The sequence below is a fragment of the Dermacentor albipictus genome, chromosome 6, assembly GCF_038994185.2.
Source record: "Dermacentor albipictus isolate Rhodes 1998 colony chromosome 6, USDA_Dalb.pri_finalv2, whole genome shotgun sequence".
Lineage (NCBI taxonomy): Eukaryota > Metazoa > Arthropoda > Arachnida > Ixodida > Ixodidae > Dermacentor > Dermacentor albipictus.
Window position 1 is genome coordinate 105,413,694 of NC_091826.1, and position 27,270 is coordinate 105,440,963.

Consider the following 27,270-nt stretch of genomic DNA (forward strand, 5'->3'; position numbering starts at 1 on the left):
ATTATGACAATGTAACTTAGAGAAGTTGCAGTTTCACGAGTAGCGAAGTACGTCTCCGCTAAATTTCTTCTGCGCTCTTCTTGCGGCAAACACAGAAGACCCCCTCCTCGCAATGTACGGCGCTGCCCCGACACGTGGCGCGCCACTCGCTCCATGACCGCATCCGCCTTCATGGCGCGTCAGGGCCCGGCTATCTCTGCCGATCGCGACGTTTGGCTGGCGTAGCGCGTTTGAGTAGGCGGTGCGAACGGGATGCGATAACGCTATCGCGTTCCACTCTTGAAGGCCAAGCTTAAGCGTCCTCCAATTTTTATGCTGTTTAGATAACGAGCTCAACTCTGCTCCCTATCTTGTCTCTAAAGTAAACAACCCCGATCGTATCATCTCTATTTCAGCACGCGTCTTTAATATGAGGAATGTGGCATGTTTCATCTGCTGCGCTTACACAGTCCTCCCTCACCAGCCACCATCAGAAATTTTATTTTTACACTGGAAATTATATGCCATATACGGAACATTCTACCTCAAAACATTTTTAGTGTACAGTTTTCAGGCGCCCCTTCCTGCACAGAGCGTCAGCTCCAGCGTCGGTATAACCGGCAGAACGCTCGAGCCCATCGAAGGGTGAACAATTTGGACGACGCTTAAGCTTCATTTTTAAGAGTGGAACGCCATAGCACACAAACATCCCTGACTGCTTCTCGCGCTTCCCGGCAACTGCAGCTTATGTAACCGTAATGTATACCGCGAAACACTGGCTGCGAACTTCATGCACAAAGGCGAGTGGCTGAGCTTTCTGGTAGAAATGCGGCGGCGTGAGCCGCGGATTCGCGAAGGCGAGCGCCATCTGGATGGCGCTGTTGGAAGGAACCGAATGAAGCGCGCCGCTCTATGAATCGTAGAAATCCTCGAAAAGGGGTTTTCGTTTTTGAGTTCCCGCGTAACAGAATTGTGTTTTCTGGCATATACAAATTACCCTGCGATGCTTGCCTGTCTGTAGGTCGTATTTAGGTTGTACTTTACGCTTTTTTTACGCATCTTACTTTGAGAAATTCAATTAGTTCAGTAACGCCTCTGCGCCCCGCGGAGGGCCTGCGTGGTTGTGGTTCAGAATGATTTTTCGCTAAACGATGTCCAACGCAAGACACCGAGACCAGTTTTTATGCGACGTGGGGCTCCCGAAGCTATCGCGTTAAAGAATGCGCCGACGACCACGATACACCCTGATGCGATATTTGAGCGCAGCTCTATAAGCGTTTCTATTTCGTGATATAATGGCTGGCACGGACAATCCCTCTGGTGCGGCACATTGCGAACGGAGCAAAGTGTGGCCTGGCTGCCTCGCTAATCGGGAGATTGCGAGAGGTAGCGCGTGGATGACGCGTAGGCGCGGTTCACAGCAGTCGCTGCAAACGCCTCCGATCCGCCGATACCATATGGACACGTGTAGTGGTCCATCTTTACAGGGTGACCACGTTTCACTGTCTAACAAATGTTATCGTTTAGCGCAGGACGGGTCTGCATGTATCGGAAGTTTCTCGAATGTTATCGATGGGTCTACCTGCTGTCGGTCGTCACCGAACTTCGTGTAATCTGATGGCATGTATGCGCGACGCGAATGGTGTAGTACTTTCTGGAAGACACGCGGGCACCAACGATTTGTCTGGAACCTTCGATGACTCACGTATAAAAACCGACGCGCATGACCCACTGATCAGATTCGACGATCGCCAACCGTGTTCATCGCTATCGCTGCGCTTTGAGTGTGTCTTGCATTTGTGGGCACAAGTTCGCCCAGTAAAATTTAGTTTCGTCATTCACAGATTTAGGGCTGTATTATTCAGCGTCACTAATGCGTGACACTATATGGAAGCAAAACGCTGTCGCGAACTTCGGACACACCACGCATGCGCTATTTCACCTTCACCCCTATCACCAGAGAATGCACTCAGCGCGAGGCACACGTTCCCATGTTTGCTCTTTCTTTCTGACCAGTGAGTGACTCAACCGGTGGAATTGCTTCGTCTGCCACCGCTGATGAAACATCCGAAGTGCAGCGCTCGAATCCAGCATTATGAAGTATTGTAATTATTGGTGATTTTTTCCCTAATTCTTTCATTGTTACGAGAGATATGAGACACTGAAATGCTGTGACGTCATGCTGTCAAACGACGAGCTTCAGTGGTAACATAGGCATTTTATTTTCTTTTCCTCAACTACCGTCCACAAGCGATAGTCCTTCGCTGTATTACCAATGGCGTTGCAGGCATTGGAGTGACCTGATCCGGTCGTCTGTGTGAGGCGGTCACTCCACCAGAAAGCTAGGATTTCTCCACATAAGAGCACTAATGTGCTGTCGTTTAAAATCTTCAAACACGATTGTCACCACACGATACGCATCCCGTTCGCATGTTTGCAATGACCGAAACTGCCTATAGGCCCTCCAATTCCGGCCGCTTTTACACTACGGCGAACCCACCTCCAGACCATAGTGGCGGAAGAGGTCCTGGACGTCCGGCGACGGTCCTCGGCTCCTCTCCTTAGAGACGCAACGCAGGAAGAAAGAAGTGACTCGTGACAAGAAGCTGGCGTTGCGGCTGCTGGTGTCAGCGCTTGCCTCTGCTTGGTGGAACTCGTGGAACATGTTTTCCAGGCGGTACCTGTGAGTTGTGGTCACAACCAGTCTTTAGTTGAACTTTCACAGTGAACTGTGCATGAATCCTTTACGATTCACATATACCCTAAAAGAAAGCTTGCAACTTTGTGACATTCCGCAGAACTGACTTGCCCTATTCAGTGTGCCTGTGCTTCCAGATGTCGATTATTTGGCCTCTATCCAAGATCCGCTGGTGTCCTGGTTAGCTAAGACAGATGACCGCAACTTCTGTTCAGTTTCAGTTTCAGTTTATTTATGTCCTAAGTCGATACATGCTTACATAAATATAGAAAAGGATATCTCAGAGCATGTGGCTGAAAGGGACCCCTGTCAAAAATATATGTATTTGTGCAAATATACAGCATAAAACAGCAATGAAGTAGTCACTAAGTGTAAGATAAAGCAAAGTAAATGTAGTACAAACTTCAAATAATATTAAGTCAATAACTAGTCGTAGAATTAAAACTGTAGTTAAGGCATTCGCAACATAACAAACCAAAAAAGCTTATAAAGGATACAAATGAAAAAAAAACTAAAAAAGGAAAAAAAAAAGAAATTAGCAGGAGTGAAGCGAATAGCCTAGATATGTGGATAGTGTTGGCTATCAAGTAGAAAAGTCAATAATGCTCTCTCCAAGAGACCTAAAACAGAAGAGCGCTTGACATCTAGTCAGAGGCTGTTCCAAGTAGATAATGCAGCGAAATATCCAGGTTGTTTTCTATAATTAGTATGCATTAGTGGCAATAAGAAATTGTTGTTAGCTGCTAATCTTGTCCGGGTAAGCTAACCAATGTAGCCTCAGAAAATATATTTGCTTATGGTGGACTACGTGTTATCTTAAATAACATTACGGCTAATTTATATTTAACAACATTATTTACTGAAAATATTCTGTAGCTGTGAAGGATATCAGAAGCACTGCAATAGAATGAGCTGAACGACAATATCCAGATGACTTGATTCTGCAAATGCTGTAGTAGTGCTGCTTGTGTTGGATATGTGTTACCCGACGCTGTAATACAATAATTGACATGGCTGTGAATGAAAGAGTGGTAAAAGGCTGGCAATGTTGGTCTGCTAAAGTAATACCAAGTTTTAGGTCAAATTCTAATGCTGGGAGCAAATTTGCGCTTCAAATAGACGATATATCTTGTACATTTTAAGCTCTAAATATCATACCCAGAAATGACCATTCATTAACTGCACTGATGGCAAGAAAGTTTACGTTGACAGTGGTAATTTATTTTGGTGTCCTATGTTTGAATGAAAAAGCATAAAAGATGCTTTAATAGGATTTATTCTTAGCAGCATCAGGTGGCACCACGCTAAAATATTTTTCAGATCAGTGTTTAACTTGTAGTGAGACAAGTTAGTGCACGATCGGTTGCAAGTAATATGGTGTCGTCAGCGTAAAGGAAGGCCTCCGTTTCTGATAAACAACCGGGTAAATCATTTATATAAAGCAGAAATAGTAGTGGGCCAAGTATAGACCCCTATGGGAACCCTTCATTGGTTATTCGGAAATTAAAAATTGAGGAACTAAAATAAACAGCCTGTTCTCTATCTGTTAGGTAACCTTCCATAAGTGCTAATGCTGGGCCATCGACGCCTACTGCCCGTAGTTTAGCATGTAAGATGACGTGGTTTATCAGACATGGTAGATGACGTGGCTTAACTTAATTGCGATAGTCATAGATTCAACCATCGGCGCCTAATAAATTTTCTTGAACTACCACGTCTTTCATTGTGTGAAAATCGCTTATGGTTTCCCTTTGTAGCTTGACGATACGCCGGCTAGATCACAATTCTTTCCTTTTGTGGACCTACCTCCACCTTGCGAGCATGCCGCAGAATTGATTTCTCTTATTCAGTGTCGCTGTGCTCCCAGTTATCAATTATGTTGGCCTTCATTTGGGATGTCTCGGTCTCTTGCTTAGCTCACATGCTAGATCATCCCAAATAAAATGTATACGATGTGGGTGCCGCTCCCACCGGCTACAAGTTCTCTTTTTGCTCATTTTAATTTCTTTCTCCTATACACATGGTACAATTCAATAAAGACATTTATTTCGCCTGTGCTTTCCCTGGCTTCATGGTCAGTTTATTCATGTCATGAAAACGCTTGTATTTTGCTTACACTTTTGACATCAGGCATATTCTGTTGTTCGCTGTGGTAATCGAAGGCACATTCCGAGATTTCAAAAATAAAAATAATCGCGAGAACCCATGGCACAACGAATATATACGTTAGTGCGATGCCATGGAGCAATGAAGTGGCACTCCGTATTGCCAGTGCAAAAACGCGTATGCTGCCGGGCACCTCTCGCGCGCTTCACATTGCACACGTTGCCCCACCTAGCGGTAGCAGCGCGAAGTCTGCGCGCGCCGCACGCTTGATTGCGTCGGAAACCGAAGAAATCTTAAAGCATATTTTTTGCCATTGAAGAGCGGCACATACGTTGTCGCACTTACCAAGGTAACTGGTAACTGGAAGTTGGCGTCGACGCAGTTCATTAAAGAGCGGTACACGCCTAGTGGCATAGGCGCCATCTACGGTAGGGCTCCAGCCCCCCCCCCCCCAACTCTTCCCGTAGTCGGCGGCTCAAACCCCTCCGCTCGCCCCCCCCCCATATTTTTCCGGGGACCTGTCCCCCCCCCCCCCAGAGATTAGCGATGGATCGAGTCACGTAGCATCCCGTATTATTTTGTGTAGTTTTGGACAAATCTTATGAAGAAGTACAGTTGCCTAAAGGTTGAAAGAACACAGGGTGTCTACCAAGTTGACATTTCGAAATTCTCTGAGTTTTCCAGGTTTTCCCTGAGTGCCTTTGCCAAATTCCCTGAGTGATGCAGAACTACGTTTTATGTCAAGGCGGGCTGGAACCATATCGCCCGATGCTGTCACTCTTTAGCAAGCATATGAAAATTTTTTTTAAAGAACCGACTTAATCCAATTTGAATATTAAGGAGTAGTGTTTATGTTATTCAAAAAAAGAATAAAGGGAGGGGTTAGTAAAATGCACCACAAATAAAATGTCTTCGAAAGAAATTGCAAATTGAGTCAGACATTCTCAAATACAAATAAAAAAGAGATCCATACAGAAGCAAATATTTTCGAATATGAGCTATTTATACCAACTGATAGCAAGCTCAGTAGTATGAGGTCCGAATTTTGTCACAATTGAGAGTCTCTCTCAACAGTTCGTAAATCAACCTCAACTGTCCTGACATATTTACAGCCCGCGCACGACGCCTCAATGTTGTGTTTCACTACTTTAAAGAGTTTACTTTCGTTTGTATGAGGGACACCTGCATCTCGGCGTCAGCCAAGAGTGTATGTTGAGCCCAGGCTCCTTCAGAGGAGCGCTCGCATACTTCATTCCCCATTCATTCCTCAATGTGTCGGTCCTTTGTTCTCGTGCTCCTTTTGTCACGCGCTCGCGCTACGGACCATTTGAAGCATACTCTTGGTCAGTTTATAGTCAACGTCCAATTTTTCGGGCCCCCTAGGGGCCGCGAAAACTTCCGAAAAATCAGGCAGTCCGAAAAAATGAATGCATGTCTTTTACTGCTCTTAAGGGCTCAAATCGACACAGCCACGTCTGGAAAATCTCTGAATGCCTGTCAGTACACTTATTAGGCATAGCGGTGCCGCTACTGTGACAGGAGAGGGCGGGTGCACGCGCGTAAAATTAAGGAATACATAATCTGTCCCATGACAATTGATCCTTCCTACGCTTGTTAAGCTTCACCGCAATCCGCTCTTCACCGTGCTTCACCGCAATGCTTCACCGCAATGCTTCACCGTGTCCCATAACTGTACAAAGGCGAAACCTACTTTCAGGAACCAGTATTATGGAATGCACCGTGCTTTCCGAGCTTCAAAGTCAAAATTATTGCTGACAGCGGAGAAATGAAGAAACATGGCATCGAACGGCAAGAAGCTTAATAGCGAACGTCGAAGCAGCTAGGCGTAGCGTTGCCGCAGTGGTGGCTACGGCTGCCAGCGGATCTGCGTGCGATAGCGCCGGTTCGAGGCGGCAAGGCAATAAAAATGGCAGCGGTGGTGGCTTTGATTATAGCCGTTTCGGACCTACGGTCATGCAGAACGTCCGGAAAATCGGACGGCGAAGAGTTCTTGCGTCCGAAATTTCAGATGTTCTGATACATTGACTCTATGGGGTAGGTGGTGGTGCCCCGAGGCCGTCCAAATTATCGGATATCCTGAAAGTCGGTCGTTGCCTCTACACTGGCAACTCCTCCAGCCGACGACAGGGCGTCAAAGACAATTCGTTACGATTCTTGTCTGTTCCTCGAGCCAGCATTACCGCGACTTTCGACCCTTTCAATAATATTACAGCAAATTTTTCCTGATAAAGGCACTAATTCCCTGAGATTTCCCCGATTTTTTCCAGACGACTATATATCCCTGAGAATTCCCGGTTTTCTCGGTTGGTAGGCACCCTGAGAACAGCACAGCCTTAAATTGCCGCGACTCAAGACCAGGGAACTGGCGACTAAATCGGCGACATGAAAGCTGACGGGCGATACGAGCGCCCACCTGAACTAGACTGGATTCGACATAGACTGTGACACACAAACAAAGGAGTTCACTTCGAGGCGACAACAGTCGCCTTCTTCGAGGAAGCTACCGCGAAGACTACTCTACCGGAACCTGACCGTCACAAGCGGAGCGTCATGAATGGCACAGTAATTGATAAAATGTGCCAACGTCAAGGACTTCCATGGGAACGACCATAACATCAAGTTCCCAGTTGTCATGTCGTTGCCTCGTATACGGAGGCGACCGCGCATCATTGGAGGCGGAGTTCGGCGGAACAATGCGAGGTCACGGTTGGCATCTTGCGAAGAACAGTGAACCTCCCAGACGAGAAAAAGGGTGAAAAGAAGTGCTTACAAAGCGGATATAGGGTGTTGGGGGGCTGTGCTTCTCGGGCTCGTGCTAATGCTCGTACTGGTGTTCGTATTCATGCGTGTGCATGCAAACCAGCATCACGTATATTTGTAAATAAACCCTTTTTCTCATCTTTTGTACGTCGTCGCGAACCCTCTCGATCACCCGGCACCTGGCACAAAAATGTAATGACTGCATTAAGCTACGAATCAGCTTCAATGTCAGTACGTGCTAGCGACAGTGGCTACAGAAACATAACAGCCCTGTCCACACCAACCTTGACGCACATCTACCCCAAAGCTGACCTTCCTGCCGCCTCTGCGTAATCAGGGGAAGACTTGACTACAGCCCAATGCCCTGCGACCACGAAATGGTGCCTGTACTTGGGCCATATTGTTTGAATACGCCGCTGTGTAGATACTCGGCCGAGAGAGCATTCTGACCAGCGCCAGCCCATAGCAATGACAAAATACCGTTTCGACTGTAAGTCGCGGCAACCCGAAATTACTGTTTTCACCAACTGCAACAAACGGAACTCCTGAAAGAAAAGCCGCAAGCGCTCTAACAAATAAGTTGCACCGACGGATGATACTTTCACCGTGATTATGTATGTGGTTGTGCGAGCATTCGAGCAGTGTTCAGCGTGATGTGCTTCGAAAAATCGTTGAATAGCCGACGGCAACGATGGACACAACCAGCAAGACTAACTGCTCGCTCGCTATCACACGAACTGCCACAATGTGACAACTAGAGTAAGCCAGTTAGTCTAGGTTCCAGAATCGGAATCTTCATACTAAAACTTTAATGTTTGAAAGGTCTGTCCTCCCGAAAAATAACTGGCAATCTCAGGAAAAAGTGAGCATTGTGTGCAAATCAGGACACCGATTAACAGAACTATTGAAACTCGAGGAACCGCAGCCCATGCCTGCAGAGCACCACTCTCGGCGTTATAGGAAGCGTCAAAGCAATATCCGACAACACAAAATGAGAAAGGCAATGAAGCAACATGAAGAAGTTGCGCTCTTGACCAAGACATTGTTACAACAGAGAGTGGGATCTTTTGGCCGCTTCTACAACGCCATTCATGCACTGACATGTGAGGAATACAGCCAATGTCGTACAGGTACAAGAATGTTAGAAGGAATCTACACACATACTTGAAGCATCGTTGGAAAAGAAAGCCTTTACTCACATCTAGACTTTTCCTTAGACGCCTACTCACGAGTTACGATTTTGGATCGTCATTGAAGACTTCGGTTAATCTCTTCAACCCGTCTTCATGGACGCTGATGTGAGGTTGGACTCGACCGGAAACAAGTGTGACGCGTCAGACACGGTGGCCACAAACCACGAACGCAAATTGGCATGGACACTGCAAGCAAACATGCACGTCTCAAATATCGTTACCCGCTGAGAGAAGACCCCACTTTTCTGGTCACCAAGCATATGGAGGAAAATGTCCTAAACAGCGACTCCTTGACGATACTCAAGCGTGACAATGCGGTAGAGTGCTACGATACATACTGCAGCAAGTCAGCGCGTACCATCTCGCTAACTGGCAAGTGAAACAGCCGCGATCCAAGATTCGAAGACGGCGCACGTGTGTCTGACTCTGCACCACGTACAAACTAATTCTTCGCGAGCGAAACCTGTAGCTCCTGGACAAGAAGCTACAGTACAGCATGAATAAAGAATCGCCACCGCACTATGGTCCCTGCAGTCCCGCTTCATGCAGTGCGAGCTCCACGCCTTGGTTAGGCTATCCCTCGAGCGGTCCCTCAAAGAGTGTACCTAATGCATTTCTGCGCGGTGGCTCAACGCTTCTCTTCTCGATGAACAAGTTACTCTGGCTTAGGTGGCTAAGACTGACTCGCCGGATCTCTAAGGCATCACCTAACCAATCTCGTCGCGTGTGGCAGTGTGTTACATACTTGAAGAAAAATGATAGAGGCAGGGGCCACACTTGTGACAATCTTGGATTACAATAAAACTGCCAATGCTTACATGGTCTTTCTCGGTGGCTTTTTCAGCTGCTGTTGTCCCATTCACTGCCTTGGTAATACATGCATCGTTCACGCATGGTTCCCTGATAGGTGCGACTGGGTATGAGCCTATCTGCAATGAACTTTCACATCAGCTTAGGTCACAGAGTATTCAGGTCTGGATATGGGGTGCTCTTCCACGAACCTCTTTGAGACAGACTTTGTACACTATGTGGCACTGGGTTATGTGTTTTCTTTAATGACCCTCTTTCACGCGAATTATGGGTAGTGGGTTTGTGCAAGTGCTTATGTGTCTCTCTTCAATGAACCAGGTCCTCACGCCAACTGGGTAATTTGACTTGGAATCTCTGCTTTTCCATAAACATCTTTGATGCCTACTTGGGTCACTGGGTATTGTCATGTGGCATGTGCCGACTTTCATAACAATCACTGTAATAAACATCCAATCAATAATTACCCACGATTAATAAGATAGCTTGCCACAAACATTAAATTCGCCAATCATCTCTAAAGGATGGATGCACTTCCGATTTTGTTTTTATTTGGAGGTGAAAAGCTTTCCTGCCAAACCACATGAGCTGGTGCGAACTTATGATCATGCGCGGTCCCACGTGACAGGCTTTTAAGCACACTTTATCCACGTGTAGAATACTAGGTTATGGGGTTTTACATGCCAGAATCACGAGCTGATGATGAGACACGCCGTAGTTGGGGACTCCGGAAATTTGGACCGCCTGGGGTTCATTAACGTGCACCTAAACCTAACTACACGGGCGTTTTCGCATTTCGCACCCATCGAAATGCGGCCGCCGTGGTCGGGATCATCGTGCTTAGCAGCCCAACGCCATAGCCACTAAGCAACCAAGGCGGGTTCCACGTGTAAATACTCCGCGTAAGTCGCTTTATGTTTAACGAAATAATGCCCGTTATCATTCTCGCCCTGTCAGCGGGCCTCATTGCGCGCTCAATTTTACGCAAGACACTGGTACTCACATAAGCTGTCCTGCTGCGTAGAGTGTGTAGGGCATGGCGGCCAGGGTGCCCTGCTGGAACCAGCGATTGGAACACGCGTAGCTGTAGAAGTCCATGCAGGGGTCCACTGTCTCATCCAGTTTGCCTCCCAAATACTCGCCCTGCCAGCGGCACACCGTAGAACGGCAACCTTCTACGTGGCGGATGTACTCGGGCTCGCTGGTCTCTGCACCGGCGGCGTCCAACTGGCGGTCCTCAGCCGATGGAGCGGACAGGCGCGCTGCTCCTTTGCGAGAACGTCCAGCACCGGAGCGAACGAGGGAACCGGCGTGTGGCGCCTTCCATCGGCTGGAGCGCCATGGAATGGTGAACATCTTAAATGCACTGTTCACACAACGCCACAAAGTTTCTTTACCGAAGGAAACTCGGGCGCAGGGAGCGTTCAGCTGCCTCGGTTGTGCTGGGTGTGTCGCATTTGCCTAACCTTCGCTATTGCGTTATCGTTCATTTTTCCTTTAAACTTCCAAGCAATCAATTTCCTGACACCGCAATTTTTTTTATTATTTATACAAGTACCTACAGCGCCACATGGCCATTATTGGAAGGGAAACATATGTAGCGAAAAGCACAGCATAAACGAAAATTGAGCTCATTCAAATATTAGACAGCAAGGTACAAAACGCAGCATAAGAAACCGATAAGTATTCGCGCGGTTCAATAATTATTAGAAACTTGCATTTATGACGCGAAATTTTGTTCAAGGTGGGCATTTTAGAAAATCACAGAAACCTTTAATCCTTTAATTGGGAAAATAAGAAAGGCTTGGCTTAGAACAGTTGTATTGCTTTATTTCTTCATTACATTGCTCAAATACACATTACCTGAAGTATTGAAGAGTTTGTATAAAAACTAAACGAGATACAGTAAGTCAACAATATTGTTGACCAGCTGGTTGAAGGTCAATGTATGGTCCAAAACGGGTGTTTCATACTTGCTTTGACAAGGTCAATGCGTGATCGTGAGATGTATCTCTATGGGGATAAACATTACAGCTTGCTTAAACAAAAGAAAAAAAATCGCATTACCGAGAATACGACCACCATGTGCGCTAAGAAGAGAATGACGAGGTCCTCCAATTTTGTCATTAAAACATCTGCTGCTGCTCAGGATTCATATTTTTGTGAATGCCACTGTTGAGCAGGAACATAACGAGATGTAAATTGAAAGGCACAGACTAACATTTAGATTTGTCTCATTTTTGCAGATGTTTTTGTTAGATCAACAGTATCGTTGCGCTACCAGTTAAAGGGTTAAAATTATGAGGAAAAAACTTAGGTGTATTCATGTTGTGCTCATCATTTACGTGTATCTTGCACCGCAATATTTGTAGCTCCCATAAACATTAGCGGCGGAGTAGCTACTGGTAATTTTTTCTGAAACTTCATGCTCTTCAATGTTCTTTCAATTTTTAGTGCCGGTGGAAATATGTTACGAAGTGAGATAAGGAGACAAGTTTTTTTATCCTGCGTATTAAGAAGCTGTATTCAAAATTCTACGCAGAGTCGCAAAAGGTGGTTTACTATAATGAGCACAACGTGATGAATTATTGCCAAATAGACTGTTGTCGCACGTGACCTGACATACGCGCGTAGGCGTTAGCCATTGCCAAGTGGTCTTTGTTTGCGGTGGCATATAAAGGGCTGGTCTGTGTACCCTGTGTCTGTCCTTCCGTTTTTACCGTTATGCCATTTTCAGGGCAACTCCTAACCGTAAGGTTAACCTTCTGGATATAATGAAACAAAACAAAGCATTGCCACCCTTCGTCGAACAACTTCAGTGGCGGCAATGTTCAGAGGGGAACTGGCCGCGCCAACCCCTGAGCTATCGTGCAACTTTCACACTTGGTAATCGGTGGGGTGGCACGCCACGCATATTGATATTCCTTGTCTCGTATACGTCGGGAGTTTGTACCATTTTATGGTAATGCTCTGGGACGCGGACAGGGTAGTCAAGCCTTCTTGGGCTTTTGTCTGTACTTCAACATTGAATCAAGCTGAAATGAGTTGAATAAAATTGCTAGGGTCTGCGCTTGAGATGACACAACGGGGAATTGTGTAGCGGATAACGACCTTGTGCGAATCGAATAGAGTAGTTTTCTGAAAAGATGACGGCGTAAGACGCGCCAACCTGCTCTTAATTCCTACAATGAGTCAGATTGGAGGGCAGAAGGAATCGCTGGAGTGTTTTAATGTCAGCAAGGACTTTTCCTACTTCTTTCATTTGTATGTTAGGCTGAAACTACTCGCCAAGAACAACGGCACATTCGGAGCAGCACTTCACAAACTCTTCGAATAAATACCTGGTGTTGCGTGAAGCAACCGCTTTAAATAAGCGATGGGAACGGACGTGCCTGTGATAATGCTGCTGCTGATGATGGTAGTTTATTGACATCTTTGAAAATGGATGCTGACAAATAGTCATAGCCTACTTCTGTTAACCAGGTATACATGCTTTTCATTCTAGCATTTTTCTATACATCTCAATATCTTTTTTCTTTCCTTCAAAATGTACCTTGTACCGCTAGCTATGGCTGTGAGAGATCAGGTGGGATCAAGCTCTTCCCTGCTTTTTTTCACCAAAACTCTAAACATCTCTTGCTTATCGCGACAGCTGACCACATTAAATTTAAGCGCTAGTGGAAAGTGTACGTTACTACGGGTCTCACTGGGTGAATCCTCTCTTATCCTAGTAAAAAAAATCCGACAGAGCGATCTTATTGGACCAACATAATTCTTGACGGTCCTTCAGGATTTCTTTACGGCACCCTTTCAACACCGATAAGATTCCTGAAGGTCGCTCAGGACAGCCTGTGGGAACTGTTCCCACACCAATAAGATTCCTGAAGGTTCCTCAGGACGCTCTATCATTAACATGTGCTGAATGGTCTCAGGATTTTCGCCACAGAATGCGTATGCCTCATCTTGTTACGAGTATTCGCTCCGGTATGCTTTTGTCTTTCGACAACTAGCTCAAGCAAGCCTCAACTAGTAAGGCACTGGCCTTGCTGTTATCGCGCAGATTTTCCCTTCTAACTTCTTTCTTCCCATTCTTACATTTCTCTGTGGCCTTTATGGTTCCCATTCGTCGCACCCAATTCGTTCTCTTTGTTTCTCTCCCTTTCTTTTTATATACTCCTAGTTGTCTATTTACACTTTCAATTACCCTGCATTGGTTGCTACTTGTATGCCTCAGTCTTTGTGTTGTGACTGACACTTTGGCTGTACACCAAGTTTACACCCTTTAATGTGGACTACGACACGTTGGTTTGTCGCATAAAATGCTGCACATAGAATGCGCCCGAAATGTAGGGTGTCCGCTAGGCCAGCCAATAATTTTTAAGGATAAAGAAACCTCAGAGGATGGGATTACACTTCTTTCCTTTTCAAGCATTTATTGGCGGCTCTTTTCATGAATTTCAAATCGGGCAGAGCGCGCCAAGTGACCTGACGGTTTGCGTGCGTTGCCCTTGCCTCCGGTTATCCTCACCGCTTACTCAGCGACTGTGCTTGTCAGCTCGCACCTATTGACTTTCTTCGGTTACTGTGCTTAGTATAAAGCTGGGGAAAATAGCACAGAAAAGCTCGGTAAGCCACAATGAACGGAAGACGTACAAAAGCAATCCAATTAAGCATTAGACGAAAATGGCTAAATAAAGCATCATATGAGCGTCTTCCTGTCCCCTCCCTCTCCTATTGAACACTTTACAAGTGACGTTATGAATTTGTTTTTTTTTTTGTATTTTTGTTTTCAATAAGTTGCCCGGCAATCGCCAGTGGTGAAAGTGGCGCTGGTGCGCTGCATCGGCATGCGACCGAGCGTAATTTCGACGTCCCAATTAAGTGTAGGGAGTTTCCGCACCCAATGTTCCACCGCTACACAAATGTGCGGCCACATCTATGGGAGTGCTTGCAGTTACGTGGCAACAGCACACAAGTGGTGTGCTGAACATGACACGACATTAAGTAGCACAAAAGCGATTGGCAGTATGTGCGCTCAAAACTACCATAGTCTCCAAAACGAGCACATCAGCCGTTAACATCTCTGCCTCCTGTGCTTCACTGCGGTAAAGGCACATGAAAACCACGACGTCTGTGCTGCCATGAAAGAGTCAGCCGGGAAAGAAATTACGCTCGAACAAGCAAGCCACGCGGAGCCCCTGTCAACTGCGCGAATTTTGACAGAGCAGTTCGCACTCATGCTCAATGGAGTGCTTTTGGCCCGATCAAGGGTGCAATTTGAACGATCCCACGATACTTCGTGATGTCATTAGAAAGAGGCCTAGCCGTTCTGCGATGTGGCATCATGGATGATAAGATGGCAACATTACAAGGTGACGGCATTTCACAGTGAAAAAAATAGCGCACATCGTAGCAGCGCGAAATGCCACTGGCGGCAGATGAGACACTCAAGGGGAACGCCGACTGGCAACTTGTGACTTTCTCGTGTTCATTATATGTTCTTTTTTTTAGTTTCGGTCTTTCTTATAATTTTCTGTGCTAAAATGCTCAATTGTGATTCAGTGCTCCTCTTGTGTATTTCGTGCGCGTCTTTCGATTAATTCTGTCACTTGAGCAATTCCCTTGTAAGAGGCGGCGGCCCATGCGTGCGCTCCATACTTGCTAAAAAAGCGAAGCGGCAAATGCCGCGTTGGAAGTTCAAACTCTCAATTATAAATTACTCCGTAAACTTGATCGCACAGCCAACATCTCGATTGCGATTGCTTCGACCGGCCCCTGATTCCTCGACACAATGAAGTCATCTTAGGTCAATCAATTCATTTTACCTGACTGCACTGTATAATAAACTCCTAACTCCTCGGCTGCGGCTAGCGTCATTGCGTCCCGATATTCCAGGTGGTTGAGTGTTCTACTGAGTTCATTTGTGGGGGGACACCACTCTGAGGAACAGCGTCGAACACTCACTTCCATCGCACCAAGCGACCGCGCTGGCGCCCAGTGCCGGTGGGAAATGACCCCGCAAGGCCGACCTCGCCGTCGGCTGCCCCGCGTCTGTGCACCGCCAACTGCGAGGCGGCGCGAATGCCTTCCAGCCTCGCCGACGTGGCCATCATGGAAGAGATGACGAGGATGCCGGCGATGGCGGCCACCGTCCACAGGTACAAACGGGACCCAATGGCGGCCGACACGATTGTCGAGAAGGCGGACGTCCTGGGTCGAGGCTCCACAGCTGCCACAGGGCATAGCGCTTCTTCCTCGGGTAACGCGTGCGACATCCTGAGAAGCGCCTCAAAGTGGAACGCATTGCTCTGGTGAGGTTCCATCAGGGGACGACCGCGTGTTGAAAAACAGTCAGCGGAGATGGCGGAGAAACACGACACTGGACAACCACCAAGCAGAGCGTCTAAAATTGCGGACACGACAGAGCGCCTACAGTTGGCGTTTGGAGAGGGCGAGTATGGTCGCAATAGAGGCACATGCTCATCCACCCACTGAAACTGGTGACCACGAATGATTCACAAGCGGGTAGAGGATTAAGTAGACACAAAGAAAAGGAACAAAGAAGAATGAGGTGACGGTGCATGACCACACGGATTAGCCGAGAACCGTCTAATCTACGGTATACATAAGGCGCACAGTTCCGTATTCAAAAATTTCTGAACATTTCTACTGCTACCATCTGTGCAACTGCACCGCAGTGCGCCAGCACAACACAGAAGCATTTTTAAAGGTGATATTTCAAAAGTGCGCACAAATTTCAACAACTTTCAATTAGCAACTTCGACAGTGGGCGCCCTTCTAATTACATGGGTATTTACGGCCCTAGTTCGTAACTCGCCTGCTGCGTTGTAGCAACGTTTTAATCCTGATCAGCTATAGCGCAGAACAAACGCTACGACTCAGTTTCGTAAATACGCACGTTCATCAAAGGGCGTGCCCACTCCAAGTTTCTAATTGAAAGCTCTTGGAAGTCGGCCAGCTTTCTGAAGCACATATTTTTTAAAAGATGCCTATTGGGTTAGGCTGCCACAGTGTGGTGAGGTTCGGCAGTAGGCAGAAGGGCCATTGTTCAAATTGCTTGACATGGTTTACAGCAGTTTCGCGACATGCACAGACCTTAGCTTACTGCAGTCTAATGGTACGTCCACACTAGCGACAAAAACGCGCGCGACACAACGCGCGCGGCCAGCGGTGCTGTCGCGCGCGGCAAGATTCACGAAAAGCGGCAGCAACGCGCGGCAAACGCGCGAATGGGTGCGAGACCCATTTTTCGCGGCAGACGCGAAACGTCCACCAATCAGAAGCGAGCCGCTTTACAAGCCGCGCTATTGTGGCGCCACCTGTCGCATAAGCAAAGAATCATAATCTATGGGCTCTGAGACTGAACAGTGACACGCGCGCCGTAAAATCTCAGAGGCCATTTCCAGTCAAGGGGGCTGTTTTTGTTAAGCCTTACCACACCGCCACTGAGGCGTCGACGAAGAATTCGCCTCGCAATGGAGGCGTTTTTGGAAACCGTTCGCGGATATGCGTACCTCTATGATAAATCGAGCGTCGGATAAGGAGCTGCGCGCCAACCGCTGGCACATTATGGACAGCAGTGTGGCATGACAGGTGAGTAATTGGTGAAGGTGGGGAAGCAGAGTGCGCGCCTGGCCCTCAGTGTCCCTGTACCGCACTCAAAACTTTCTCGTCCGCTGTCTGGCACGTCGGCGTCGCACAAGTAAAGAACAAACAAGTATTATAGTGTTCACAGTCACCAGTAGCTCCTCGTCCGTATCCGACATGCCTGAGCGTGGCCGGCAGTGGCGCAAAAAAACACAGACACTTCCGATGGAAGACGAAATGGGCAGAACGGAGAGCGCGCGTTGTCGCGAGAAGTATCGAATGGAACGAGACAACGCGGGACTCCACGGACCGCTGCCGCGTGCCGCAAAACGCGACTGTGGACTTGCCCGCACGCGTCTGCCGCGCGGTCGCTTGCCGCGTGCGGCGTGTCGCGCGCGTTTTTGTCGCTAGTGTGGGCGTACCATAACGCTACCTTATACGGTCTACGTAGTGACATATCCGGATATTACAGCTCTTTTGGCTCGTGCGAAGCAATGAATATTATTCGCGAAATAACTGTGGCATGAGAGTGGGCAATGAGGCAGCGTTACCAAACTGATTTCGTGAAACAATTGTGTTTAGCTGATTGACCGATGGCAATCGCGATGGGGGATTGAAAATGGCAACAGGTGCACTCTGCTGCTGTGTAATGTAAGGCAACTTTAAACTTTTCGAGGAAAAAAAAGCAGTGCAAAAGATGTAGACCTGATGCCCTTTCTCAACAGCCGTTATATCGTTTCAAAATTTTCTGACCAGCAGGCATATAGCTCAGTGGCTGTGGCTTTGCACTGCTCAGCGCGATATCAGGGGATCGATGCCAGCAGCGGCGGCTGCAACCCGCTGGACGAGAAATCCAAAAATGCACGCGGGCGGTACATCAGCAGGTGCACGTTAAACAACCCCAGGAGGTCAAGCATAACATGAAGTTCTCCACTGCGATGGCACTGATAACACACTGCGCTGTTTCGCGCTTTAAGAGGAAGCTTTAACTCGGGCCCAACTCCGACGCGTCCTATATATTCAAATATATGTAAAACGCAAAAACACTTTTCTGAAATAATCCCTGGACCAATTTAAAAAAAAACGTGTTCCATTTGAAAGAGAAAGCTATATTCTAATGACTGTTCGGAGCGGAATTTCGATCTAGGGCATAATATTGTTGAACGAATTTTCAAAAATTCGAAAGTTCGAAAGAAATAGAAGCATGAAGTTTACAAAAATAATACCTATCCGTAAAGAACAGATATCGCGGTTCCGTAAACGGCATCTATTAGATCATTCAAAGCGTACAAACGTGATATGTCAATTTATATATCCCCTGAATTTGTTACATTGTGTACAAGGCCTCTGCAAAAGCTGTATTTACACATTACTGTTTTTTTTAATTCATGTGTAACATATCAATTTTGTCCGCTTTAGATGTACTATGAGCTACAATTCGCAGAATTGTGATATCATTTTTCATTACTGAGTTACCGATTTGTAAACTTCCTACTTCCGTATTGTGAAAATTAGCAATATTCGCCAATTTTCGATAAAAAATTGACCACCTAGATCAAAAGTTCCAGACCAACAGGCACTATATTTTTACTTTTTCTTTTAAATGCAGCAAACCTTGTCAAGTTTGGTGCGGTGATTGCCGAGAAAAACGTATTCTCCTTTTATATTTATTTATATGGGGGCGCCCGAGCTACAGATTCCTCTTAAGTCCCAATTTTTTATGTAATATTGTCAGTGTAGTACATTCGCAGTGTCTATGCGAAAACGCAGCATTCTGTCTATGCAAACACTGCCAAACTAGTCTGAATCACGTACACCAGATGACGGTGCACAAGAGAGCAGTTAGCGTATGATATCCCTATAGTGGGCTTATATTTTGCAATGAATCTGCGCCAATGCAATTTCTTTCCGTTATTCGTACGTGGTACAAGTGCCGCTGTGCCTACCTCATCACCGATATCAGCGGGCCGTGAATCGCGGATGTAGACCGACGAATAAATTTGCACAGGCTACCAGGGCTGCTCTGTTGTCGCAGGAACTGCGACAACAGAGCAGTCCTGGTAGCCTGTCCAAAAGGTAGTGTCACTGCTGCAATGACCCGATGCGCCTGGTCGCTTGTAAATGCAACCTCGTGTACCAATCGCCGTTAGTAAGGAGCAACCTAACGAGTGTCAATCGCAGTACGCTAACACTAAACGTATGCTAACATTTTGAAACGCGAATCTATCTCAAGAAAGATACGTTCGCTCTCACCTTATTTTCGAAATTCTGGTCGATTGGTCGCGCTGCTCGGGATGCTCCGCACCTGCCGACAGGATGTCACCTCTGATTCGAAACACGAGAGCGCGCGCTGCAACGTGCACTGCCGGTTCCTTCAGCGGCGGTGTAGGCGCCTTGATGGTGATTGCGATGGTTATGATTCCCAGACAGTGACGAATACCCACAACAAGGTCACAGCGGGCATGAAAGCAAGACAGAGACGTTCATGTTCCGGCCAAGCTTGTTTACATGGGACCTCGAGCACTCTTCTTCTTTATGAGGCAAATCGTCGGCATGCAAGGCGAAAGTGGTGAATTGTCTTTGGCACCTCGCAGTGTTTACGCAAAGGAGATGCCGCCAACCCAGACCTGTGTGCATAGAAATTTAGTGTCGGAATGCGGCAGCGTAGCCTCGTTGATGTAATCTCGAATTTTCGACTCCAAGGCCATAGTAGGCTGTGGTAGTCAGAATGTGAAGCCAGCCTACGTTTATATGACATGTTCATCATTGTCAATCCCCTAAACCTTGCGGCAGCGATATAGGCGGTTGAGGTAATGGCAGAAACTAGCGGGCCACCCAGGGAAGTCCTTGCTAATGAGTTGGCGCGCTCATTAAAAGGTAAATCTGCGTGTCCAGGCGCGCAAATTAAACGAAGGTAACGTAAATGAGGCTTAACCGAGAGATGTAATGCTTGCAAAATTTTTGAGTCACTAGGCGTTTGCAAGCACCAAACATAGTGACACGTTACTTGTTGGTCTTTATCGGGCGACACGTTTCACCGCCTAACAAATGTTACCACACAGCGCAGGACGCGCCTGAATGTATCGGAAGTTTCTCGAATGTTATCGATGCTTCCATCCGCTCTCTGTGACCGAACCTTGTGTAATCTGATCGCGTGTGTGCGGGACGCGAATAATGTAGAACTTTGTGGAAGGCGCGCGGGTCCCAGCGATCACTCTGAAACATTCGACGACTGTTGCATAAAAGCCGACGCGCTTGACCCGCTGATCAGATTTTCGACGATCGCGGACTGCGTTCGCCACTGTCGCCGTTCTTTGAGTGTAGCCTGTTTTTGAGGGCACAAGTTCGCCCACTAAAACGCTAGTTTCGTCTTTCTCAGTTTGGCTGCTTTCTTCACAGTCACTACCACGTGACAATAGAAAGAGTGAGTCGGTGATATTAGCTACTGATGAATGAGAAGGTTCAGTTTGCTCAGTGTGAGAACTACAGCTAAGAAATCTGCTAGATATACAGGAGTAAGATAACGAAATCCGATCAAACTGTACCAAACTAGATAATGAGGAAAAATTCCTACACCTGCTCTTTCAATGCCCTCTGAGGCATCTGTAGCTAATGTAGCGTTCATATGACTCAAATGATCATCTAGCAAGTTATTAACAGTTCGTGAAGATAAACTTTCGCTGTACTTAGATGTTGCCGAAATATGTAGATGTTAGCTGATATTGTTGCTGTGGAGATGGTAGCAAAATTTGCTTTAAATGTCTCATAGATTTTGATATTCAAGGGCTCGAGTGCCTGCGCTAAAACCACCTGTGGCCTATGAAAACGGGTACAATGGACATTAAAAAGTGAACTGTCTAAAATACACTGCCTGGTGTCTTCTAAAATGCGGTTCAAGCAGTCACAAAAAAGGTTTGGGTTGTTAGTTGTAACCTAGCCATTAACAAAGGCACTCGCGCTTCCAAGTACAGTACAGCGCTCGCTATGCATTTTGGAGGAAGAGGGGGGGGGGGAGGCAATGCAAAGGCAAAGCGCATCCCGTTCCATTAGATCAAGGGGACGAATCTTATAGGCTCCTCCAGAGAACAGAACACACCGAAATTTCATTGTTGGCCTGATATACATGCCGTATATAATTAGCAGTGCGTCTGTTTGCATTCCTGACCGATGATTGCTCAGCCGTCGTAATATTCCAAGAACACGGCCCCCTTTTGCAGCAACATACTCAATATGCGCTAACCAATTGAGTTTGCTGTCACAAATTGCCCCAAGGTACTTGGTGTCTTCTACTTGGGGGATGAACTTGCTCTGAGAAAAAAGAAATAAACTGGATTTCTTAGTGGAAACACCAGAACAATACTCTGGTTAACGTTGAGAGGCCGGTAAATTCCTTATAGCCACAGCTCAAGGGTGGTAAGGTAATCTGGCAATCTCCCGTAAGAGACTGAACGCTATCTGCAGAAGCAAAGCATGCAATAAGATCTGCGTAAGCATGTGTTTAAGGCAGGATGTCAAGGGCTATCACGGAGCAATATATTGAAAAGCTGTAGAGACAAAACGGCCCCTTGAGGTATATGCCGCGTCTGTCTGAACATTCTAGAGGCGATACCATTTCTAACACAAAAGAATTTGCCGCTATGCTGGCTGGTCGCGTTTATTTAAAGTCAACTTTTTCTACACACATAAAACAACAAAATTAAGCATCATTTATGAGTTGCGGTTACTTATTTTGAAAGCCGGACCCTAGGCGAAATATTCGGAAAATAAAGACGTTGTCGAATGTTCATCATCGCCTACCATATATATATATATATATATATATATATATATATATATATATATATATATATATATATATGGTAGGCGATGATGAACATTCGACAACGTCTTTATTTTCCGAATATTTCGCCATGTGTGTGTGTGTGTGTGTGTGTGTGTGTGTGTGTGTGTGTGTGTGTGTGTGTGTTACGTGTAAAAACCACGATTGATATGATTTTGAACGTAAGTGCCGACACTAAATATTCATTGAGCGAACCTGCGCACAGCAAAACAGGTAACACTCAGTACAATGATAGCTTCGAGCACACTCGTCGAAATTTGATCTGCTAATCACATACGTCGGCTGTGTATACATGGATCAATGAACCCTCCAGTGCAATCGCTGGTGCGCACGTAAGGCCTACGGAGTAGATACATCATTATTCGAGTCATGCACACAGTATTATTACACAGCGTTCAGTGACAGCAAAGGCAGCCGAAATAATATTCGACAACATCCGTGAAACTTCCGATATAGAAGTGCACATAATGCACTGAGCGATAACATTTATCATTTGTTCGCCGTGGAAGCGCGGTCACCGGATAAGACAATCAAGCATGCGTGTCAATGCTCCCATATTAAAAAGCGCCATCTTATGCTCAAAACAGAGGAAGAGAGCAAAAAGAAGCAAATGTATTAAAGGAAAATGACAAAGAAAAAAGAAACAAGGCTCAAAGCTTGTTAGCGCAGGCGGAACGCCTTAAAGTGCATGGCATGGACTATTTCAGGTGATGACAAGTGTCACTGTGATTGCGAAATGCCGTCTAGCATGACCTATTAGTTCAGCAGTCGAATGATCTTGTGGGCCCGAAATAGTGTCGCGATGGTTTCTCATTGAGTATTCCTTGGGGTGTTGGGGTGGACATCGAAACGTGATCGCCATGCTGATATTCCACGCAGCGTCGTAGAAGATCGTGGCGTCGGCTGTCCGTCCTTTGCTGGCTCCTGATGCTCAGACGGGCGAGTTGTCGGGATTTCTTCGGCGCACTGCAGATAGGTGGCGACGTCGATATTCTCCTCCTAGGTAACCGTAGCAGCATGGCGTTGAGAGTCGCTGTCGGTTTCCTTCCGTAAGCTAGTTTGAACGGCGCGATCTCCGTTGTTTCTTGCAATGCCGTTATGTAAGTTAAGGTTAGGTAGGGAAAGACGGCAACCACGTCTTGTGATCAACGTCTACATACATTGCTAACGTGTCGGCGAGGGCCTTGTTCAGCCGCTCCACAAGACCATTCGTCTGTGGGTGGTGCGCAGTTGTCTTCCTGGGGCTTGCCTGGCTGTGTTGCAGGAATCTCTTGGGTAAGCACCGCTGTAAAAGCCGTTCTTTGATAGGTAACGAGGGCTTCAGGGACACCACAGGTCTTTCGTTTTGGCGCAGGGCGTAAGGTAGTCGGCAGCCACCATTAGTCATGTATTCCCCGATGTTGACATCAGAAAGGGCCCCAATAAGTCCATCCCCATTCGACCGACATGAAGGCTTGATTTACTGTAGCAATCCTGCTGGCCTTGTTGGTGGTGACTTGCGTCACTGACAACCTCGGCATTTGTTGACGTAACGGGCAACATCGGCGGCCAGGCATGGCCAATAGCCCGTCTCCTGTATCCTTGTGAGCGTACAGGATAACTCGACGTGCCCGGCTATCTGATCATCATGCTGGGAGTGCATGGTGATGTGCACCTTCTCGCTGCGGACACGACGAGAAGGTATATGGCGCGTACGAAAAAATGTTTTACAAATATGCGAATATGTAGTAAAAACAACGACAACCCGAGCTTGAGCACTCTCGGGGCAAACTGGTTCTTGCCTTCCAAGTACTCAGCAAGGCTTCTTTGTTCCGGGCCTACTAGTTTCTCTACGGCGAAGTCGTCATCGCTTATTGTTTCCAGGAAGGAGTCCTCGTCTTGGTCGTCCTCCGTTGAGAGATCGACGGAGGCGCGAGACAGGCAGTCAGCATGAGAGTATTTCCGGCTGGACGTGCGAACCACGATGACGTCAAAATCTATCAGTTTAAGGCTCCACAGTGCTAGGCAACCTGAAGGGCATTTTAAATCTGGCAGCGTGATGGCCGCTCGTTACATTAGAGACCTACTGCATTGACAAGGTAGAAATTCTGCGGTATCCCACGTGATGGCAAGGCTTTCTTTTTCCGTAGCAGAATATTTGGCTTTTGATAGTAAGCGGCTAAAGTTAGCTATGACTCTTTCAACCCGGTCTTTCCTTTGGACGACCGACGCCTACGCCACTTGCGTCGGTGTGGATTTCTGTATGGGCTTTTTCGTCGAAGTGGGCGAGCACTACTGGCGACTGCGCGCTTTGCTTAAGTCCTCGTAATGTTTCCGTTCGCGGCGCTTGCCACTCGGCGTCTGATTCTGTGAGATAGGTCAGCGGCTTGACAATGCGGGAAAAGTCATCCACTAAGCGCATGTAGTAGACACAGTGCTCAAGTAATTGACACACTGTTTTCTTGTCGACGGGCTGCGGGTCTTTCGCCATCGCAGCTGTATTACAATCAGGACAGACCCCACACTTGCTAATGACGCAGTCTAGAAACAGGGGCTCTTCGCATGCGATGCCACACTTTTCTAGCTTCTTGATGAGTTCGGTTGACTTAATTGCCCCGAGAAAGGTTCCTGGCCGCCAGAAGGGATCATGAAACTTTCCGGCAAATACGACATCATCGTTCAAGTAGACGAGAGACGTCGGCCACTTTTGGCGTGCCAGGACCATGACCATCACGCCCTGGGAGGTTGCAGGTGCCGAGCAAAGGCCAAACTGCATGTCCTTGTGTACGAAGAGGCCTTTCGGTGTAATAAATCAGCATTTTCTCTATCCCTGTCGTCGACTTCTATTGACCAGTAGCAATTCTTAAGATCCATCGACTAAACATGTTTTGCGCTGAAGAATTGGCCCAGTACGTTGTAGCTGCAAACTGACGCGACACAAGCACTGTTTTTTTACTGTCCTTATAAATTATATAATTACAATTATGACCAATTATGATGGCACAATTATAATACAACCGTAACTATAAATGCTGGTATACCTGCAGCCTTTACAAAATAGTTGTGAGGTGGATAGAATTGAGAAACCCTGCAGCGAGACAAAGCATCCCGAGTAGTGGTGTGTCACACACTGGCAAAGACAGCATTCATTATATGGTACCGCAAAGAACTTAAGAAACGTGTCCCCTTAGCACTTGCATATCAGGGCAAACAGATGACCCACTGGACGTCCTGAGGTACTCTGTAACTGGGCGTCTCTAGCAGCAGCAGTTGCCGTTTGTCCAAGACCACCGAATCCGTGTAATTAGCTACTAAAAATTATACCCACAGTAAAATGTATACAAGCAGCTGCGCGAGAAAAGAAGCTACTGAGTAAAGTCTGCATAAACATTGCACGCTATGCGTGGATCAAAAAATTCATTTACGTGCATAATTGAACAAAGTCGCAGTTTCCCCTGAAAGGCAAAGCATCGATTGCGATGGCAAATTAGTGGACAGCTATGCAAAGAAAGGATAGTAGTTTTTATCGGCCATATAAACTTGCAAACGTAGACACACTAACTATACTAACAAGCATGGTGTCACGCGCGCACAAGCAAACATGTGCAGATCTGACTCGATGACCGCAGAAACTCACTGTCAAAACGCTGGCGTGACGAAAGGCGGCAGCAGCAGCGATCGCAGAGAAATTCGTGCTGTCCATCGCTTCAGTGCAAAGAGAGCGCCGAGAACACACGGCACGCACAAAGCAACGAGCCACCGATACACCTAGACTCACGCAGATCAACGAACCTCATCTTGAGACCAACGCCGATCGCTCTCAAGATGAGGCCGCGCGACCGCGCGTAGCCGCCACATGCGCAGATGGAGCCGAAGGAGAACGCCGCTCCCCACTCTCTCCCCTCCCCTCGTTGCGTCGCAACATTGGGTGCCTCGCCAACGGGTCATGGCCAAAGTCTTGTTTGTGCCTTGTGTAACGCTTGAAAACAGTGCGGTTTTAAAAGAAGAAAACCGGCACAAAAGTGAGCCACATATTGTTCACGCGTGACCATTGACTGTTTCACAACAGAAGCACCTGTTAATGTTGAATATTATGGCGCAAGGGCGCCTTTGGCCAGATAGCCCCATCCTACACATTAGTTTTACACACACAAGAACGGGTGAAAGGCCGACTTTCCAAGCATTTCACTTCAGAGAAGCCGAGCATCAGCCCAGGGGAAAGCTTGTACCCATAGCATATCACTGACGGTACCCGATGGCACAGGGGATAGAACCCCACACCTCCCGCATGCGAGGCAGATGCTTAAACTACTAGGCCACAGCTGTGGTAACAGAACAACCTTCTGAACACTTTGTTAAAGTTCTGAGTGAAAGCATGATTTGGACAATTTGGTAACAAACAATTTGAGTACTAGCAATGTACCCTTCAAATAATTTTCAAATACAAAAAATACCACGTGACATGCCCGCTTGCGCGCCGTGGTTGCAGCGCTCCCAAACTATCCGCGTACAAACGAACACTTCATCTAGCAGGGCGTACTGCCGCTTAAAAGGCGACCGGGTGGTTACGAAGGCGTTGGCTGCGCGATTTGCGCCAGCGATGCGCTTCCCACGCGGAGTCTCATGGGAGCGATAAGCAGACGCAGCGGCAGCACACGAGGCTAAATGCTGTGTTCGTTTGTGCTCGGAACACTGGGGAGCAGTGCTGTCACGATTCGCAAGCGGGCATGTCACGTGGCGATGTTATTTTTATTTATTTCGCGGGCATCCGCATTAAGCTGAAGAACACTAATACTTGATAGAAAGAAAGACAGAAACTGCTTATTCGGATGTTTTGCAAACCGCTCTGCAACTTTCTAATTTGAATTTTCTTGCCTAACTTCCATGCTTCAGAAGTTGGTTAATTAACCTTGGCTAATTGTCTAATTAAGCAAAATACAAAAACTAGCGTGACTCATTACATACAAAAGCGAGCAACATGCATTTGGTCGCGTCGTTTCAGAAGTGCATCGGCATATTCTTAAACTCGGGCTAAAGTTAGCTGGAACACTCCGCATATACGCAACCGCAATGCAAAGTGTGCATGTATCGGCGCTGCGCGGTGCGCATCTCACATCGAGTGACTCTTCTCGCGCTAGGACGCGTGCATAGACAATGCTTTTGCAGCCGCTAGCGAGCACCGACATGGCTCAGTAGTCCGCTCACAGGCCCTACCGCTAGAAGGCCGAGTTCGATCCCTGCGGAAACACTTTTTTTTATATATTTTTAATTCCTGGCGA

General features: G+C 47.0%; 1 protein-coding gene across 1 annotated transcript in view; it reads right to left on the reverse strand.

The window, feature by feature from the left end:
- Nucleotides 1-19,535, reverse strand: part of LOC135905000 (endothelin-converting enzyme-like 1) — a 53,782-nt gene extending 34,247 nt beyond the window's left edge. Inside the window, exons 1-4 of the mRNA XM_065435999.1 lie at nucleotides 19,426-19,535; nucleotides 15,529-15,840; nucleotides 10,568-10,894; nucleotides 2,480-2,660 (exon numbers count right to left, since the gene is read on the reverse strand). Of these exons, the coding sequence (XP_065292071.1) occupies nucleotides 2,480-2,660; nucleotides 10,568-10,894; nucleotides 15,529-15,839 (819 nt within the window). The 5' untranslated portion in view covers nucleotide 15,840; nucleotides 19,426-19,535. The remainder of the gene's footprint in view (nucleotides 1-2,479; nucleotides 2,661-10,567; nucleotides 10,895-15,528; nucleotides 15,841-19,425) is intronic.
- Between the last annotated feature and the right edge of the window lie 7,735 nt (nucleotides 19,536-27,270).